The sequence below is a fragment of the Hyposmocoma kahamanoa genome, unplaced genomic scaffold, assembly GCF_003589595.1.
Source record: "Hyposmocoma kahamanoa isolate Upper Pololo Valley unplaced genomic scaffold, ASM358959v1 64, whole genome shotgun sequence".
Classification (NCBI taxonomy): Eukaryota; Metazoa; Arthropoda; class Insecta; order Lepidoptera; family Cosmopterigidae; genus Hyposmocoma; species Hyposmocoma kahamanoa.
In genome coordinates, this window is record NW_020653852.1 from 22,379,370 (window position 1) to 22,399,783 (window position 20,414).

Sequence of the window (20,414 nt, forward strand, 5' to 3'; positions counted from 1 at the left end):
GAAAAATTGGTGTTGCAACAACTCGTCGCAAAGTTAAGATAAATATAGTCTAACCTACCTACCCCAAATAACGTCAATGTTTCATGTACTCACGTGATTTCCCGAGTCTCGAAAAAATCCAGAACCTAAAAAATATTCTCTTAAACAGTCTCCATTTTCTGTCTATGTTCCTCGAAAAAATCCTACCTGTTCCGATCACTGGTAATTAATGTATTGAACCAACAATCGTATTTATGAGCAATTTTTTCCCATTTTCTGACGCGTATAAGTAGTGAATAGGTAGGTTTGGGCGCGCGTTTAGTGTGTATATCTATAGAAGATAGGTCTAATAATACGTTTGTAGTTATTCCAAGGAATGGATCAACTAAGACTTTGTAACGATGGGGCACTAAATGTATGGTCCCATACAAAAAGTACGTTTTATTTTTTTCCTACTAAACTATTATATTTATGGCAAAATGTGATATAACAATATTTAATTAGGACAATAAGATCTCTCGATTGGATTTTTTTAAGAGGTATCGTGGAAAAAAACCCAATGTCTGAAATATCGCAGATCCGATCCACTGTGCGTAGCAAAGTTAAGATAAATATAGTGTACCTACCTGTCTTAAGTGATTTTCCGAATCCCGAAAAGGTCTGGACCTAAAAAATATTGTCGTAAGGCAGTCTCCATTTTCTGCCTATGTTCTTCGAAAAAACTCTACCTATTCCGATCCCTGCTTGTTACGCTTGAAACAGCACCAACAAAGCTCTGTAGTCAAGGTCATGAAGTTTCATATAGTTAACTCACAGAATTTCTTTCTGCTGAATCAAATACATGAACATAATTTGACTTAAATATTGTTTAAATACAAAAGTACACATTTTGATTCTACATTTAACCCACGTCGCCATGACAATCTGTAAAACAATAAATATTACTAATAATTACTTTAAAGGCTTATACATATGTATGTATAAGTTATCTTGGTTCTTATATCTACGATCATCTGAAATGAGAACAAGAAATATATCCTAAAAATAGACAATAAACTGGCGGCCAATAATTAAAATAAAAATTACATTTATTTAGGGTCTATTCTGGAAATTATCCGGTTAGAGCGATGCCACACGGGCGCTGCCGGTGCAAGGCGATGTCCCAACGTAACGCACACTCAACATGGCACCGCATTAGGGAAACCCCGTGTCGCGGGTGCCATGGACACACACATAGACAACCACAAATTGCACCAAAACTCACGAGAGAAATAACTATGTCTCCCGGCCCCGGAATCGAACCTGGGACCTCTGCGGGGCAGTCGGAACCGTTCGGCACGGTAAACGTTCGGACAGAGGCAGTTAAAACTCACTGTCAACCGCACGCGTTCCGCTCGCGAACCACGTACACACTATGATTTTTGGTTGTATAACACGGTTACGGTTACATCTCGCTAGCGAGTACCCGGCTTTATACGCATCACAGCACCTCTCCCCGCTTCGTCTCCCGATCCTTTGTCCAATTCGCGCTCCGTTTCAATGCGCCATGTGGCACGTCCTTCCAATTTATATGTAATATAGCTAGTGTATCAGCCTGAATGTGATATGTATAAGGACGGATGGAAGAACATCTAAATAACTTAATTAATGCTAGTCCACCTGTTCATAATTATTGTCTTCTATATCATGTTTTTTTATTATTTATTATTGTTTTTGCTACTGTAATTGGATAAGTCCGTTGTAATTAAAATAAATAAATAAAAAATACAAGGCCGTGTTACCGCTCAGGCGTTGCAACGCCGACGCACCGCATCGTGTGGCTTCGCTCTAAAGGCATTGTACCACCTTCTATTACGTATACCATGGACCAATAAGTCAAGAGGTGTGCTGATCTCCATATTAAAGATTGTAGCTCTGAAAAAGGTCAAAATTCCATATCCAGATGGCGTTGAAGAATAGCCGGGAAGTAGTTTAAATTATGTAAATAGCCGGATATCAATTCATTTCTCTTTAATATGAAATATAAGAAGTTCCGCTGAGCTAAAATTATTTTCTGACCATACCTTACATATGCGCGTCAAATTACCATCTCTTATTTATAACACACACACACACGCCCTACATTTATATACAAAAATCAGAAATCTCTCCAGCTGAAAAGCCAAACAATGCAAACTATTGTTGTATTTTTTTTTTGGGCTCAATTTACGTTATCGTGTAACGAAATGGAAGCGATTATTGTAACGAATCTATGCTATGTATAGATTCGTTACAATAATCTATGCTACGCTATGTAATGCTATGTACCATAATTAATTTCACGTCAATTTTATTTGTAATACAAAATTAGATGATTGACTGTCACTTTCTGAATTGAAATGGTACTTTTTGAAAGACTTTTTTAAAACTTATTTTTCTTTCGATTTTACGTATAAATAAAGTCAATAATTATAAAAATAACACAAATAAGTCTAAGTCAAATCAACGAAAAACGATATTTTAGGTCACATGAATAAAATTGCGATAACACGAATCATTTTCACATTAACTCAAATGAGAAGGACGGCACACTAACGAGAAATTATTATTAAATTTTTTTTTTTCATTCATAAAAGAACATTTAACTTGTGTCGAACTAAAATTAAAATATGTTTTTTATCGATAACCTCAACTATAAACCGCTTAATAACAATGCCTATATACTACAACTACGGGGCTGACGACGAGCGGGTGTTTCAGTGTGATTGAAACGTTTACAGCGAGTGAACTGTGCAACTCCACTTTAAAGAAACCGACTTAAATTTTAATAGCATTTGGAAACGGGAATAAACGCGTTTACATACGAATAGGTATTTTTACACCTACCTAGTTTCCCGACTACTACTACCTACCTACCTACCTAGGTTGCACTGGCCGTGATCACGGGCTGACTGAAATTTAAATTTCAATACTGGTAACAAAATTGTAGTCATCCGCGTATGACTATCTAAATAATATTTTGTTAACGTCTTATAAACTTCACCCACTTTTATGGCGATCTAGAATATTCTACGACATTGACAATTAAAAAGGTAACCAGATATCATTCATGTCGCTCGCATTCTTGTCAATTTTAAGTCACACTAATGATAAAATATTGCACACTCAAATCTGGCAGGTTCTCACATGTGCGAAAGGGAAAGTTGATGCGGTACGAACTTTTGTTATTAGGACGTTTTTAGTTTACATTGTATTCCCAAGAAACCATATTTGTTTATAATAAATTGGAACGTTACGGTATGTATCTAACGTGAAAGTTATTTAAGTTTATCCTCGATGTTGTCATCGAGGATAAACTTAAATATTTACTGTTTTCAGCAGCCCCCGTAGCATGGCTACGCATGGTAGAGGCGACGCGCGCGATAAAATTGGAATAAGCGCGGGCTATTGGCTGTCTCAATCAGATCTAATTTAAAAAGCCAATAGTGCGCGCTTATTTCAATTTTATCGCGCGCGTCGCGACACCATGCGTAGCCATGCTACGGGGGCAGGAGTGTTTAATTTTTATTCTTCATTTCTTTAAATTAGGGAGACGTCTCATTCGTATGAACCGATTGGCTAAATTACCCACTTTTTAACTTTCGTTTATTACTGTAGTTTAGTAAAGTGGGCTTTTGATGTGTAACACAAGCTAAGTAAACAAGCAATCATTTTAAATAAACTATATTTAGTATTCCTGTAATAATACAAAAATTATTTAAAGGAACACATTTTTTGAGGTTATTTGAAAACGATCCAGATACCGCGCGCAACTTGTTTTTGGTTCGTATCCAGTATGTATGTTACACAATTCTTATAAGGTTTATTATGCTATGGTTAGAAAAATTAGACTACATTCCGGTCCGCGACAATGTAAATTGAGCTTGGGATGTTGGGATGTGATCTATTTTTAAAAGACGAACAATGTGTCTACAATATTGTTGTTACATTTGAAATAAGTTACCGGTAATTGGGTATGTTAAAACGAGAAAATTAATCAAAAACATAATAGTACTGTAGCGCTGGTGAGCGGAGGGGGTGCGTAGAATAGAAATTGAGACAAAACAAAAAAGTATGCGGGTAGGGACCCAACAGTGCGTCTCACGAGCGTGAAAACGAAAGTTAAGTGCCGAAGCTTAAGTAAGATACAACAAGGGAGTAAGAACCGAAACGTCTCAATAACTTGAGTACCGTTCAGTGCCACAGAGTTGCTATAGCTGTAGTAAGCATTTATGTTAAGCATCAACAATACAAAACATATGAGATGGCTTATACTATTGGAGTTAAAACGATAGCGCGTTTCAGAGTACAACTAATGCCATCTAGCGATGGCGCGATGGAACTAGTGGCGTGTTTATTAAGTTGTGTTACAGTACTTTCATATAAACATAATTCAGTCTAGAATTCCTAAACAAACTTCAATTATTGGAAAACTTTGCCCCATTTATATTATGCTCATTACAAATGAGTCAAGGAATTTATCTTTTGCTTTATTTAAGGTTTAAGTAAAATGTCTATGATATTACGTGCATATCGAAAAGGGTTCACAAAATTCTTCAGAGGCTTCGTTCAGAGATTTTAGTAGTAAACCCTCCTTTTGAGAAGTCACCATGCTAAACTGCGGAGAATAACCACAGTAATAATAATAAGCACTCGTTAAGCCCGGTATTGGCGCGTATCGGTGGGATGCTACGCAGATACAGACTATTTACTTCAATTAACTACCATCATCAGCATCTTCAAGGATACCATCTCAAGTGGTGAAAATTCTGCACTTACCATTCATTGTTGACGTGCACTCGCGTAATCAATAGTTAATAGTTAACGTGCACTCGAGTAACAATGAGTAATTGTTGATGTGCACTCGCGTAACAATGAGTAATCGTTTACGTGCACTCGCGTAGCAATGAGTAATCGTAGACGTGCACTCGCGTAGCAATGAGGGATAGTTGATGTGCACTCGAGTGTTTATTATTAATAAAGACAGTTGATATAAGATCTGTGGATTGGAGTTATGAATACGAGAGAGAAATTAGCATAATTAAAATGGGGTTTTAAATTAATATTATTGGCGAGAAAGTTTTATTTAGTAACGAAGCTAGTTTTCCTTAGCATCTTTGTGAACCACAGCGTCCCCCGAATCGAGTTGTTTGAGCAGTCGGAACAGAGCCGCGGCTTCTCTAATGCGACTGAACTCGACGCAGAATGCTTCCACCTCAAGGAATAACTCCTGAAACAAAGTAGTGACACGTCAGTAAAAAGAGCGGTGGTAGCCACGGGAGAAGAAAAACAATGGAAGCTTCGATTACATTTACATTATTAACACATTTTAAACTTTACCCTATTGGCATATCGTTGACAGTTCAGTACCATCAATACAAATATTATTGCAAGACTTCATGTAGAAATTCAAATCAATGTGCTGCCATCTAGCAGTTAATAACTGAACGACGACGAATTCGAGATGTTATTTAGATCTCCAAAAAGGAAGCGAACATATTGCAACGGTATAAGGTTAGTTTTCGTTTCTAGTAACAAAAAAATGATTACGGTAAATTGAAAATTGAAAATTTATTATAATTCAATAAAATAAGATCCAATGATGATAACAAACACTACCACAGATAATATTACTGGTGCGACTATAATTTGTGCACTCCAAAGCAGCGAGTTGAGGTATTGACACAAGCATAACGTACAAAGTGAAAATGGCGGACTGAGCTCAAGTCTGCGGAACTCCACGAGCTGTTGGCACACGTGCCACACAAACTAAGCACTTCTACTGTATTTATTGCTCTGTGGCGGTATGTCATTCATTTCTAAGTTACGTATGAATTTGTAGTAGCAATAGCTCTCGCTAACGGTGAAGTCTTGCATTTGGAAGAAGGTTCACAACCCTTGGAAAACGTGTAAGTCCATAAGATTGTTATGTTTTGTTGTGAATATTCCAAAGACAAGTCGTGCGCCTGATGGTAAGCTACACGCCTGTCCCTAGCAGTTGCAATGCCACTCAGCTCTTTAAATCGGAAAGATCTGAGGGGCACTGCCACTGCGCCCGTCACCCTGAGACATAAATTGACAAGTGCCATGTGCTTGAAATTTCACCAGCACCCTTGCCCTTCAAAACCAGAACGCAGTAAGCTCACATTACTGCTTGGCGGCAGAAATAAGTTAAGTTACGTGAATTGTTGACAGATTGACATAAATGTGTACAATAGACGCGTTAATCTTGTTTGTAAATAATTACCTTGACATTGATGATCTTGTTCCTAATAAGCGACTGCAGAAACACACAGACCAGTCTGACAAGTCGATTCTGCATGTATCTGTCGCGGATTGTTTCACATGTCGATATGCAGTTGCTTATGTATAGGTGAACGAACTCCACCGGCAGATCCACTGATGTTGTTAGCCTGTGTAAAAAAATACGTTTTGACGCTTTATGCCAGATTAGCAAAATGTTAGATTCTCAGAGTGCCAGATTGTCAAAATGCCAAATGTCACACACGAACTAATGTCCGGTAGTAGACATAGATATAGAAAAAAGGGGAGATTTGGTATGGGGGCGTGGTTCGTGTCGCCTCGGTATGATCAAAATGATCATATCAAGGTGACACGCCTACAAACATCGCCATAGTGACATGGCGATCGTCGTACATACAAGATATCTCGTAAAACTGAAAATGCCAACTTGTAGCGATACACGTTGTAAAAATTGGAGTAAAATCAAAAATTTTAAAACCAGAGAGATAACATTCCACCGGCTATTTGCATTTTAGTTACTATTTCTATCATAATTCAACGTTTTCTTTTTGTCTCCACAGAAATTTCTAGACTCAAATATAGTGATGTTCATTATCTGATGTTTATCGACAATAAACTTTTACTGAAATGTTTGAATTTCTTACTATGATTTTTGTGATTAAAGTCCCCAAAATATCGAAGCGAAAAGCATTCACGTCAAATTGATTTCTTTTATTTCATTATTATTATAACTAAACATTTTATTTCGAGTAACTTTAACACAACTCATACTTTGGACAACCGTTTCAATTTGATGTCAATTTGTATGTTGCTGTTGCTTGAAGAAAAATGTATGTGTATTATTGTTTTAGATAATTTGGATATTTAAATTCCATTATACTAGTAGACTAAACGTAGAGTATTTTTAATTTTTATGTTTTTCCAATGAGTTCAAAATAAAAGAAGGTTAGATTGAAGTTGCAGGAAAATTGAAAGATCGAAGATAGCAAATGCATTTAAAAAAGAAATAAAACAAAATCTGCTTTATTTTACATGTGCATGCAAAATAAATTAGAAACAATTATAGGAAATTGCATAAATCCTTCATAAAAAAAGTTTATTTATTAATTCGTTGATGGTTCGAGTTTACTCTTAACAGTGACAGCTTCACCAACCCGTGGTAACGTATAATGGACAATTGACACTGGCGACGATCGCCATATTTTTTATGTTGTTCTTATAAAACTGACACTGGCCCAAGCCTAGTGGCTGCCATTAGGAAAATAATAATAATTTATATTACTTTAATAATACACCAGTACCAGTGTAGGTATAGTATGAAAAACTAAATATTTATTTAATATTAAAAACAGCCACATGGTTTCTAACTATCGATTAGGTAGGTCCCTCGTTGAGTAGCGTCAGTTTAAGGTTAATAAGGTTAACAATTCACGGAGCGGTTTCCATCCACGCACGCCGGTGCTGCTAGACAGCGGTTTTATTTCAATACTCACGACCCTGCAAGTTTGCGCGGGCACGTAGCCGCCGCGGTTGCGGGCACGAAACCGTTGCGATTGCGGAGCGGACCGCGAAGTTACTGGGAGTTAATCGCAAGTCGCGCGGTTAATAGAGAACTCATCCCGCGTGCGCCTGCACCGCCTTGCGCCTGAACCGACCGCCAAAGTGCGCGGACGACGACGGCCGCTAAGCATGCAGGTGATCGCGTCAATCCGCGAGCAACCGTCACCACTACAGGCGTAAAACGCGCAGTGAAATGTGCTACTAATTTTACATACTTTAACTATTACACTCTACAGATGCTGCGGTCCCGCGGCAGACGCTGGTGAAAACCGCTCCGTGAGTTCTTAGTTTTGCGATAAATGAGTTTCAGCGCCATCTAACGTGTAATAGTTAGCTATTATATACTAGTAGCAGTTTTACTAAAACGCCACCTGATGGTGAATGACTGAACCATGATGAAAAATACTGAAATATTGTAATATAACTCTTATTAAAGGGACTGTAAGTTTAATTTTGTTAAATTTTAAAATTGTGTTACGTCGTTTTCACGTTTTAAGCAAAATCTTTAAGTTATGGTATATAATGAGCGCAAAGTTTGAATTGCACACAAGCTAAAAAGTGGCGACATCGGCACCCGATCTTACATAGCGACATTACAATATCTCCCCTTTTTATCTATATCTATGGTAGTAGACGTCATTCAGCTGAAATAACGATTATAATGGAGCGAGGTCCTGACGTTTTATTAATTTATTAAAAACAAAATGTAGTTTCCTCTAACTACTAAATAACTGTTCTTTCTATCATAAAGAGACTTGCTAACTTTACAGCTTCAATTAGGTATTCCGAAACAATAATAATCAAATTGGAAATTAAATAATTTTTTCGGATCTTACTCGCGTATGTTTATTTTTTCAAATAAATCAACTTTACAGGTGTCATGGTCACGTTTCACTGAGATGGTAGTCGTCAACCAATTATAGTCTAACATTAATGCAAACAACACTATCCTGAAGTACAGCGACAAAAGTTGTTCATTTAAATTCAAAGACCTGTTGACGACCTCCATGGAGTGCAGCGACATCTCCATGTTGACAAGCACACTGAAGTACTCGGTGATGTGCTGCGAGTGGATCAGTTTCAGCAGCACCGAGATTGCCACCAGCGGGTTGTTCTCCACCAGATCTGGAAGCTGTAATTTTGCCAATTGTCATAACGGCTGAAGAAAATTGTACGTCCCAAAATGTTAAAAAAATCTGACTAGTGTTGTAAAAAACTGGAGCCTACATTTACAAATTCACTCAATTTTGCACGGTTCCGTGGCCTAAAACACTCACGACTCCGAGTCGGGTCGAACGCGAGTCTTCGGAGCACGGACTCGAGTCGTAAACCTAACTCGAGTTTTTAACAAAATTCGAGTTCCAAACTCGACTCGAAGCTTCTACTGTACAAAGTCTCGAGTACGACAAGTCGGGTTCATTTTTATTGAATAAGTACTACTGGCCACGAATTGAACAAAAAACCAAAAACCCAACACAATGATTTATAATAAAAATGATATTAATACTTAATTATACTACACCACGCCACAATATCGCGCGACTTGTTACATAAATAGACTCGAGCACTAATGTCGAACTCGAGTCTAGTCGGAAACTCGATAGGATCGTAATACATAGAGCAGTGAAAAGTTCAGAGGAAATTATTTTATATAATTTGTTATGGTCAAAAAGCATAAAGTTAAGCTCTAATAAAAGAAAACTGACTATTGGTAACTCAGACACCTATCCCTGATATCGGGAACTTTTTGTCAGTTTCACCACTTTCTCGCGTAGTATATTTGGAAAAGGAATCTGCTTATTTTATGTAATAAAGTAGTTAATCTTTTAATGCAAATCGGTCGAATCAGTGCGTTTGATATTACGCGAACTAAATGTATGTGCACCTATCCGTACGTAGGTGCTGACAATTTTATTTTGGCGGCTAGATGTCGCTCAACGTTAAGAAACTGAGTGTAGTAGATATCAGTCCGGTTTCACACTAATTAGTCATTTGAGTTTCTTTTATTTTATATATGCTTTTATTTCCAGATTTAGATACGCCTTGAGTCTAATTCGAAAAACTTAATAAACTGAATGATAAATAAATTTATTTAAATTTTTTATTGAATTGATATTCAGTTATTTTTTATGTGAAATTACTCCACTAGTTTGTTATAATTATTAATACAAAGATCGAACACTCAGAAAAAATCCTTCGATACGGCCGAATTCGAACCGACGTCTATGCCAACTAAGCCACAAACTAGCGGACGTCACGAATTTTTCGATGTGCTTGTTGTCGTATCTTTCTATTTGGTTTGGCAACGTCTTTTTAGCCGTAGCGCCATCTATGAGAAATCTAGGAATGTATTTCGTCACCCAGTTAGATACCTTTACAGCTACCAGCCCTTTTTTTTGACGGGGGGGAAATCTTTATGGATACCCCTGAGCCCAGGGAGACTCAGGGGTTATGTGGGGACTCTCTCTCCAGGCTGGAGGGCCTACCCCACTAAACCCCCCCCCCCCGGGTTTCTCTCTCGCCGGTTGAGTCGGCGCCGTGGGATCAGTGAACATTCACCACGACGCCGCCCGGCTACATCTACCAGCCCTGGCTAGAGATGTCGCCATTCACTATAGTTTTTTTGTTGAATTGATATTCAATTATTTTTTATGTGAAATTACTCCACTGGTTTGTTGCAATTATTAGTACATAGATCGAAAACTAGAATAAATTCGATCCGACGTCTTCTAGCAAACCGTGGCAGACGCTATGCCAACTAAGCCGCGGAACGAACCAGCGGACCTCTTTTCGGTCGGACGAATTTTTATGAATTTATTTTATTCAAAGTTGTAATTGTGACATTTGAAGACGATAAAGAATTCTTATAACAATGATTTCGCCATTGTACGCCATCTAGTTGATTTGTTTGTTATCACTAGAAATTCGAGTAGTTTTGATAAATTGCAGCTTGTTCTTATAAAACAAATTGGTTACAAAAATATAGCTATTTGGTACTCGGCGCGACATCTCATGAACCAATAGATCACGGTGTCTTGTATCGCGATTAGCAGTCCACTTCAGTTATGGTATATAAGCATATATATGGTATATACGGTTTATATTATTTATTTCATTAATTTTATAAGGAGGGGCGGTGGTTAAATTAACTGCATGAAAAAATATTCAACAAAAGCACTTATTTTGCACAATTTAACCTCCACTGGGTTCGCGGAGTGGCAAATTAATTTGCTTTCATTTTTATTAATATGGACTTGCAAAATAACGCCTGAATCTATTAATTACAAATGTGAATAGCAATGTTATAAACAAAAATAACAACAAAATTCTTCTCATTACCGACCATGGCTCTAATGAGAAGAAAAAAGGCCCGAGGGTTTTATTTGGGACACGATTTCGTAAGATTGAAATTAAAAAGATTAAAAAGCGTTTAAATGAAAAGATAATAGAATAATAGATTTTTTTTAAACGTTTAAACATTTAAAGTTTTAAAGCAGTTTTTTCCATCTCTAGTTGCAGGTTGCATTTGCACACATTACCCACGACAAGAAATTAGTACAAATATATTCCACCGTGACCAACAATGGACTCACCTGGTAAGGTGTAACAGCGATCTCGTATACCAGCGTAGGATCTCCATCCAAGAGAGCTAGCAGCCGCTGTTGTTGAGTAACACTGAGTGCTGACTTCAAAGCGAACTGGGTCAGTTCCTTAGCCTCCGTTATGACTCCTGAACTATCTTTCTCTTTTTCCTCTGGCTTCTTTTCTTCGGGTGGTTTCTCTTTCTTTTCTTCTTGCTGTTGACAGTAGAAGGGATATTATAGTTTTTTTTTAGTTTTTTCCAGATAATGTCCTTTATTCATGGAAATACGTGGGGATTCATCACAAATACATATCTAAATAGACGCCGCAAGTGTACCCATACTTCGCGTGTCCAATGTACGCTACAAACGCTCAGATGCCGCTGCTACGCTTCAGAATGCAGCCGGCTTTTGTCGTAGTTAAACTCATAGCCCCGCACCAGTGAAACCCTGTGTCGCCGGTGCCAAGGACACACACATCGACAACCACAAACTACACCCAAACTCATGAGAGAAATAAATGAAGGCTATATATTTGTAAGTCAATGAGGCTATACCAATATTTCGTATAGTCAATGAATCTTCATGCGTGAACCCTTAGAGGTGGATGATTTTCTTTAAAATATGGGACCACTACGGAGGTACGCTCTTTTCAACAAAAAAAGAATCATGAAAATCGGTTCACAAATATCGGAGTTATCGCGTAACATACATACATAAAAAAAAAACATAAACTCGAACCGCGAACCTCCTCCTTTTTTTTGAAATCGGTTAATAAAAAAAAACTTTATGAAACCAATATACAAGGTGTAAAAAGACATCAATCTGAAACACATTAAGCAAAAATAATTACTGGGAAACATATTTTATTTTTAGGTATTAAAAAACGGTTGTTTTTTATGGCGCGCAATGTAACGCGGGCAACAGACTGCATGAGTGTCAGTGTTTTCAGTTCGCATTCAGTCTGGCCTTAGTATGTACTTTAGTGTACATGCACATATTTTATCGACGGCAATCGCAAGCTGCTGGCAAACGGGCAACGCTTCTTCATAAAAGACATATAACAATAGTGATTAGGGGTTACCACCTTTGGAGGTTTAACGGTCTGTGGCTGCGTCTGGGTTTGTTGCCGCCTGTCCCGCTTGTCAGTTTTGACTCCCAGCAGGCCTTCGTACTCAGAGTCGTAAAGAGGGATGTACGTGCCGCGATTCACCAGGTTCTTCCATACTGCCTATCAAATTCAAGTGATGATGATTTTACACATTTTAACATTTAAGTTCAGGACACGAAATGGTAATTATGTTTGCTAAATATAGGTGCCTATTAATTGGAACATTAAAATGCTACCGCTAGCAATGCCGTGCCAACGTGCCATGTATTTATATCAGAGACATATCCAAACGTCTTAATGTCTTCCCAAACACCTTTCTGAGAACCGACTCGGTTAAGCTGTAGTTGAATATATTCAACTACAGGCCTATTATTATATTATTAATATATTTCAAACTTTTTTAAATGTACTTCGTCATGATTACTACAAAGATAGATCAAACAGATAGAAAAATTGTGCGAAAAGTGGGACCGACGATCATGCTGCACCGCAGCATTGCTCTTACCAACTGAGCCACAGGTGAAGTTACTGAGCTATCAAAATAATTCTGTATTTTTTGAAAAACCTTCTCACCTCGTCACTAAACGAAATCTCCGTTGTATCGAGTAGGAAGGTAGGCGGTGGTATGGGCCCGGAAGCCTGCAAGGTTCTATGCAGGGGCATGTATTCGTTGCTCATCAAAACTTCGAGCAGTTCCTTCATCGCCATGCGGTTTGGGGGACTCCTGGGAAGGATATAGTTAGGTTGGTTACGAATCAGTTAAGATCACTTCTGCCTATCCAAAATAACTCATTACCTCGGTCATGGGATCAACTGCCCGCCAAAAGGTTTAGATATGAGTTTTTGACTTTTAACTTTTTGATGATTATAGCAAATTTTGGTTTTCAAACAACACAGATTTATGGCCAGAGCGCCAAGTTCAACTGCCATTACAATGTTTTGGTATTCTGCTCTTCAATGGACGGGACGTCGATAGTGTAGTAGACTAATATAATACATATTTAATTTGAAGACTAAATTGTATAGATTAAACGAGATAAAAATTAAGATATGCGTAATAATTTCCTGGTAGACTTAGTAAGGCAACATCGATTGTTGATGATTGGCTGAACTAATGCCATCACTGCCATCACTGCACTCTATTGAGACTCAACTGCCATAGCAACTAGATTTTGGCAGAATAACATTCATAATATCGTCTGCTTAAAACCACATAAGTGACATTCCACAAATCCACAAAAAATCTCCAAATTATGTAACTGTTGTAAGAAAATCACCATCTTTTTGCAAATAAACCACTTATTGAGTTTATAGCTTTCTTGTTATTGAGTTCCACCTGTAGAAATATAGTGATTTTCTTACCATTAAAGACTTTTTGTAAAAAATGTCACTTACGTGGTTTTACCTTTAAACAGTGGAATTATCATGATTAAATTTGTATTGAATTGATATTCAATTATTTTTTGTGAAATTACTCCACTAGTTTGTTACAATTATTAATACAAAGATGGAACACTTAGGAAAAATTCCTTCGATCTGGCCGGATTGGAACCGACGTCTATGCCAACTAAGCCACGGAACGGACCAGCGGACCTCACGATTTTTTCTATGTGCTTGTTGTCAGGTCTTTGTATTTCGTTTGTCAATGACTTTTTAGCCGTAACGCCATCTATGAAAAATCTATGAAAGTATTTCGTCACCCAGTTAGGTATATTATCATAATTGCAATATAATCTCAATGGAATTAGAATGACCAGTGGTTTCAAGAGAATTAAGGCCCATGTAGGCAAAAGTTTTGTTCTGAAAAGTACAACATACCCATCGCTAAGCGGAATTAGGGCTGGGGCAGTGGCCCTGGCCATGGAGCTCATCTCCGACACCCTGTCAGCTACCAGAGCCTGCAGCGGCGAGTAATCGAACTCCAACTCCTTGGGATTCACTTCCGACAGCATGACTTGCTTTGCCGACTTCTTCATCACCTATGTGGTAAATAATGAAATATTTGAATATGTTAGAATATAATCCCAGTACAGAGTACAAAAAAACCGACCTCAAAAGTTCGTGGAATTACATCTATTTGCCAAATTTTATTGAATCGAAAAAAGTGGAATATTTTCTTCGTATTTAAATGGGAGTAATACTGAGGTACCCTCTTTCCAACAAAAAAGAATCATCAAAATCGGTTCACGAGTTATCGCGTAACATACATACAATAAAAAACAGTAGAATTGCGAGAACCTCCTACTTTTTTGAAGACGGTAAAAAACCTTTTTCATAGGCTTGCAAATTACACTAAAAATCTGTAAAATAACAATTTTAACGCAATTGTTTCGTTTGGCAGATTGCCCTGAGAAGAATTAGCAAGAAAATCCAGTGATACCCTTTTTGTATCATACCATATATTTCGTGTGTTCACAAATTTTGAAATAAAGTCAGTTACATAAAAATTTAAAGAATAAAGTTCTATTTTAACCGACTTCAAAAAAAGGAGGAGGTTCTCAAGTCGACTGTATATTTTTTTTTACTTTCTTTTGTACGTATGTTACGCGATAACTCCGGTATATAATCGGTTCACACGATTTTGATTATTTTTTGTTGGAAAGAGGGTACCTCCATGGTGGTCCCATTTAATTTTGAAGAAAATCTCCCTCCTAGATCTCAACCTCTAAGGGTGGCTGTTCACGCATGAAGATTCATTTTTATAATTAGCGCCTAAATTTTATTATGAGCAATAATTTTAAAGGTAGATTTTGCTATTCTCCAATTCAAGGCGTTTTTCTCTCTCAATATACTTTGAGTAGTGAGAACCGATTTTTATTATCTCCTGTCTCCTGCCCGGATCGCGGCGAACTAGGGGATGAATCCGGGTTTGCGCACTTTCCGGTAACCGATTCCAATAAAACTTGGCAAATAGATATAAATCCACGTACTTTTGAGGTCGCTTTTTTTAGTACTCTGTACTGATATTATTAAAATACAGTATAGTCAAGTAAATTAAGATCAGGACTGGAGTCCGGCAAACTTTCCCTTAACCAAGCTTGCTTGCTGGAAAATCCATACTTTGTTGTAAAATAAATTAGACAGGAGTTTCACCACAGTCTCTAAAATGATATATTGATTTTTTTGCTATCACCTTGACGCCTTGTTAGCAAAAATGGAACGGGTACGAAACCCCCCGGCATTCCACCACACTCGCCGGATGATGGGCACGCGAAACATTTCCTGCTGAAGCTGGAATATCTTTGCTGCTCTTGGCAAAAAAATTATTGTAGTACCGGTAGAACTTTTGATCGGAGAAGAGTTATCTTTTTCGCATCGTGTCTCATGAGCGGCATCGACCGAAGTTCGCGCCGTAATTTACGAAGGCGATCATTTAGGAAGTGACCACTGTAGGCCTTTCTTTTGAGATATTTCAGCATTCTGTTGACTAAAACACGCGAAATGTTAGTCTGCAAGGCGAGTTTCGTCTGGACGCAACATGGCGCGTAGCGGGCGTGCACGTTTGTATTGATTTACACTATTTGTCTTATTATACTATCCTCTCTATGTATGTGTGTAGAATTCAATTGTTTGGATTTTTTCAGGATACAAAATACTCACATCTTTAATGCTAGTAGGTGCGAACCCATGCAATTGCCCAAGCAGCAATCGCTCCTGCGGTGCCAGCGGCAGGAGACCTGGTTTGCCTTCAAGCAGGTGCAGGAACAAAGCGCTGAATGGGTTATCCAACTTGTACATGTCGAAAAGGAGAACAAGGGCGACAACGCGTTGCCCGGGCAAGGAGAGGTCTCCGCCAGTTATCAGGGATGAGAGAAGGAGGCATACTGTGGAGAGGAAAATTGTTGGTAAGATGTTATTTATAAATAGATGTTATTTGCTGGAGTGATATAATAAACAATGTGATCTCCTCTCATGTCCACACAGGCAATGGCGTGGACTTTGCCGCCAGAGCAGCTAAGAGCCTATTTTAGGCGGAGCAACAGCTTTATGCCTTTTAACGCAGAAGTCCTGGGGGCTAGAAGCTAAACTCCTCAGTAAGGACATTCCTGTTCGCCTTGTTGAAAGCCTGTGGTGGCTAGAAGGCTGCCAACTATTAGAGCCAATGAATAAGTGTACCTATCCTAAGGGAGACACCCCGCTTATCGACATGGTACTGCATAGCTTTATGTCCGTGTAAACGAAAAAGACGTGCGTTTCGCACTCGCGGTCTGAGTGGTAGCGAAACGTAACAACAAATTATACTTACAAAAGACAAATAAATGTAAGCCTTACAAATATTTCTCCCAGTCTGAGAATCGAACCTGGGAGCTCTGTGTAGCAGTGATAACACACAGTAGTGGATCGGATCAGGACCGCGGAGGGACTAATTTGAATATATAAAAATATTAATACTTTGTATGCATTTATATCTATAAAACATACGAGCCCTGTACGCCACCTACAATGGGGTCGGGCTCGGCTTGCGGCGCGTGATTGGGCTTAGATTAAGGGGTGTGCTTATGCTCTTCGGTGGCAAAGCGGTTAGTGCTATGGGCGTTTGGTGAGGAGGTTCCGGGTTCCTTCGAGCATGAATCCTTCGAGCACCTCATACCTATCTCTAATAGTTTCCGTTATAGTAGACCTGGAAATTTGTATGGGGGCCATCTTATTTATTTGAATTTTGAACATTTTTTACTTCCGGCGGAAATTTCCCACGGTGTACATCACAAAAGTGCACAAACATTCCATCTGTATATTATAGATTTTTCAGACTGCTGATCACTCTTTTATATTTTCCACATTCAGGTCAGTTCGTAATTTTCCCTTTGTTTTGGAACCTGTCCACGTACAATGGTATAAATGTCTTTTTTCCACCATATCGGGAAGTATGTGTCCTATTTCTATCACTGAGTTGGAAAGTGTAGCTTTATATATAACGAGCCCTATACTCCACCTACGGATTATTCAGATTACGGGGTGTGCTTATGCTCGTCGGTGGCACAGTGATTAGTACTATGGGCGCTTGATAAGGAGGTTCCAGATTCGATCCCTGTTTTGAGCCAATTTATGGAAAAAAAATTTAAGTTGGTTCTGGTCAGGTTATTCTGGGCATTGCCATCAAAATTATCGTTACTCTGGTACTCATAGGAGACATGAGCGCCGCGCCAGCGCCGCCACATTTTTCCTTGTGCCGCCGCCGCCGAATTCAATAGTCTCTATGGGACCAACAGAGGTAAGAATACTCTAATTGTCAGAAATCGCAAAAAAACTTTTAACCATACATTTTGTAGGGACCTATTTAGTAATCAGTTATTCTAGGTAGTTAAGGAGACTAACAATAAGGAAACTAACAAATTGGCAACGTATTATGTATTTCAAAATAAAAACAATAACGAAAAGCAAAATAAAATAAAAAGTCTATGATAGTAAGTGCTCGAATTGATTCCCGCCTAGAGCAAAGAGCAAGTAGCAGCTGAAATTTTACTCAGATGGATTCTATTGAATGATTATCACTAATATCAGGTTTCTTACCATAGTATGACTTCTTTTTATTTCCCTGATATTTCTTCTATTGAAAATTGCTGCAAGTGCGTCTTTCAATTGTTGAATACTGTTGTATTTATTTTTTATAAATTTAATTTTTTACATAGCCCCAAAGAAAAAATCAAAGGGCATCAGATAAGGACAGCGCGGTGGCCATTTGATAGGACCATGTGTTCCAATTAATATGTTTCCACACTTGAGAACATTTTGATTAATAATTGTTTGAAAAGTGACAATTCTCCATTGACAAAACAAAACAAAGCTGTTCCAAATTGAAATAATAGTGATATGATTATAATTTGGTTTTAAGTAAGTCTTATATGTAGAGTAGTGGCCAGTTTCCTTTCTAACAAAAACTTTTCAGTTAAAATGTGTGGTAAAAGATTTTTTGCGATTTCTGCCATTTCAAGTACTCTTACCTCAGTTGGTCCCATAGACACTATTGATCCTTACCAGAGACCGGATCGAATGGAATAAAAAAAAAGTATAATAAAACAGTGTTTGAACATTAGAACGCAATAATATCATTTAAAATAAACATAAACAACATGTTCAAGTCCTCTAAACCAATGATCCTATCTTTATTTTTTTTATAAATTATATGACATTTTAAGATACCGAATTTCTCAGTTTACTTCACCCTCCCTGAAAAAGTGGCGGGTTGCAGTTACACATTTTACACAAAAAAATGTAGTTGAGTTTCTTAATTATTTGTTACCAATTTAAGCTGATGGCTCCACAACCAATGCTCAATAAATAAGTAATTAATTAAGTCACCCTCCATTGTAAACAGATTTCGTTATTGAGTAAAAAAAATATAGAAACATTAATGAAGTGGTATTTTTAGACATAAAGAAAAAGTAACTTACGATTAAAATGCTCTGTTTTCGGAAATCTCTTCTGTACTTGAACACATATTGAGTCTAAACTTTGCGAATCGACCGTCTGCTCCGAGAATAAACTGAAAATTTCACGATATTAATTATTATGTATACAACCTATTCTGAAGTTTTTGAGGTTAAGACAGATAAAGTAAAATACTAACTCTAATATATATTTACTGTTCTCATTAATTAACTGTTGTGACATTTTCATAGGTATACTAAATACTTAACATAAGACTATATTTATTATTATCTAAAAACAGAAAATAACACATTACAAACATTGGCTGACAACATTTGTGGCTGACAAACGTCAGATTTTTTGCATATTAGCTTTACGCGGCATAGGAATAAATTCATCAGGCCAAATCTAACCTAAGAAATACTATGAATAATGTGAATGTGACAGACAATAGATAAATGTAAATAAATAGTTCACAACTTTGTCATTCGATTCATGATAAGGATTAATGCGACTTAAATCCATAATGATTATTTTAAAATAATGTATGTTTGCACGATTATATAATATTTATAAACATATAAATATTATTATATAAATATTATATAATCGTGCAAACCCGCTCGTAGCAATTTTCGTAGCAATTTTCGCAGCATGCTGCAGCGTAACTTTGTGGCCTTTTTCTAGATGTAAAGTGACGATGAGGTCGACGATGGAGCATGCCATAGATTTATACTAAATCTATGGAGTATACACATCTAAATAATGCCTATTCACTTACCGCCTTGAAAAGGCCCAAGTTATAACGTTCAGGGAACAAGTCTGCAGGCAGGGAATTCCACCCCTTAGCCGTTCGCCATATAAATGTGGAAGCGTAACGCTTCGTACGAATCTTTGGAATATCCACAACATAGGGGTGGAACCCAAGCCTACGCCTAGTCCCTCGGTGATGGAAAGGGGGAGGCGGAATGAAATCGTGTAATTCCATCGCACACTCTCCGTGATATATCCTGTAAAACACCGATAAGCAGGTTACTTTACAGCGGTGTTCAAGGCTTTGCAGCTTCGCCTCTACTAATTACGAGTCACCTATAAGCCTCTTGACATGATTGTCGATTGAATCCAAAGTGGCCAGTTGATACGTAGCAGAGCCATCCCAAAGGTGGCAGTAGTACTCCATGCACGACCGGACTTGTGCTTGGTACAGCTGAAGCAACTGTCCCGGTGTAAAGTAACGGCTCACCCTGGAAAGGATGCCACGCTTCCTTGCTGCATTTTTGGCCAGGGATTCAATGTATCTGCCGAAGTTCAAATTGGACGACAGGTCCATTCCAAGTAGCTGGAGACAGTCGGCTATCGATATGGGTATATCACGAAAGTCGGAATCAGCTCAAAAGGACTTCGTTTTGTGGAAAATAGACAGCCCTGCGTTTTGGTAGCGTTAAATTTGACAAGATTGGCATTGCCCCAATCGGAGACTGCCTGGAGTGTCAAATCCGAACGGCTAACTATTGTAGCGCCTCAGGTATGTT

At 37.9% G+C, this 20,414-nt stretch overlaps 1 protein-coding gene across 1 annotated transcript; it reads right to left on the bottom strand.

Annotated features, from left to right (window-relative positions):
- Positions 1-3,718: 3,718 nt before the first annotated feature.
- On the bottom strand, positions 3,719-16,331 carry LOC113231037 (CCR4-NOT transcription complex subunit 11). Its single transcript, XM_026465190.1, has 8 exons — positions 16,114-16,331; positions 14,332-14,492; positions 13,087-13,237; positions 12,490-12,633; positions 11,415-11,618; positions 8,814-8,953; positions 6,245-6,410; positions 3,719-5,227 (listed from the first exon to the last, which is right to left on the bottom strand). Exons 1-8 carry the CDS (start codon positions 16,249-16,251, stop codon positions 5,096-5,098), a joined length of 1,236 nt encoding a protein of 411 aa, XP_026320975.1. The 5' UTR covers positions 16,252-16,331; the 3' UTR covers positions 3,719-5,095.
- Positions 16,332-20,414: the final 4,083 nt, after the last annotated feature.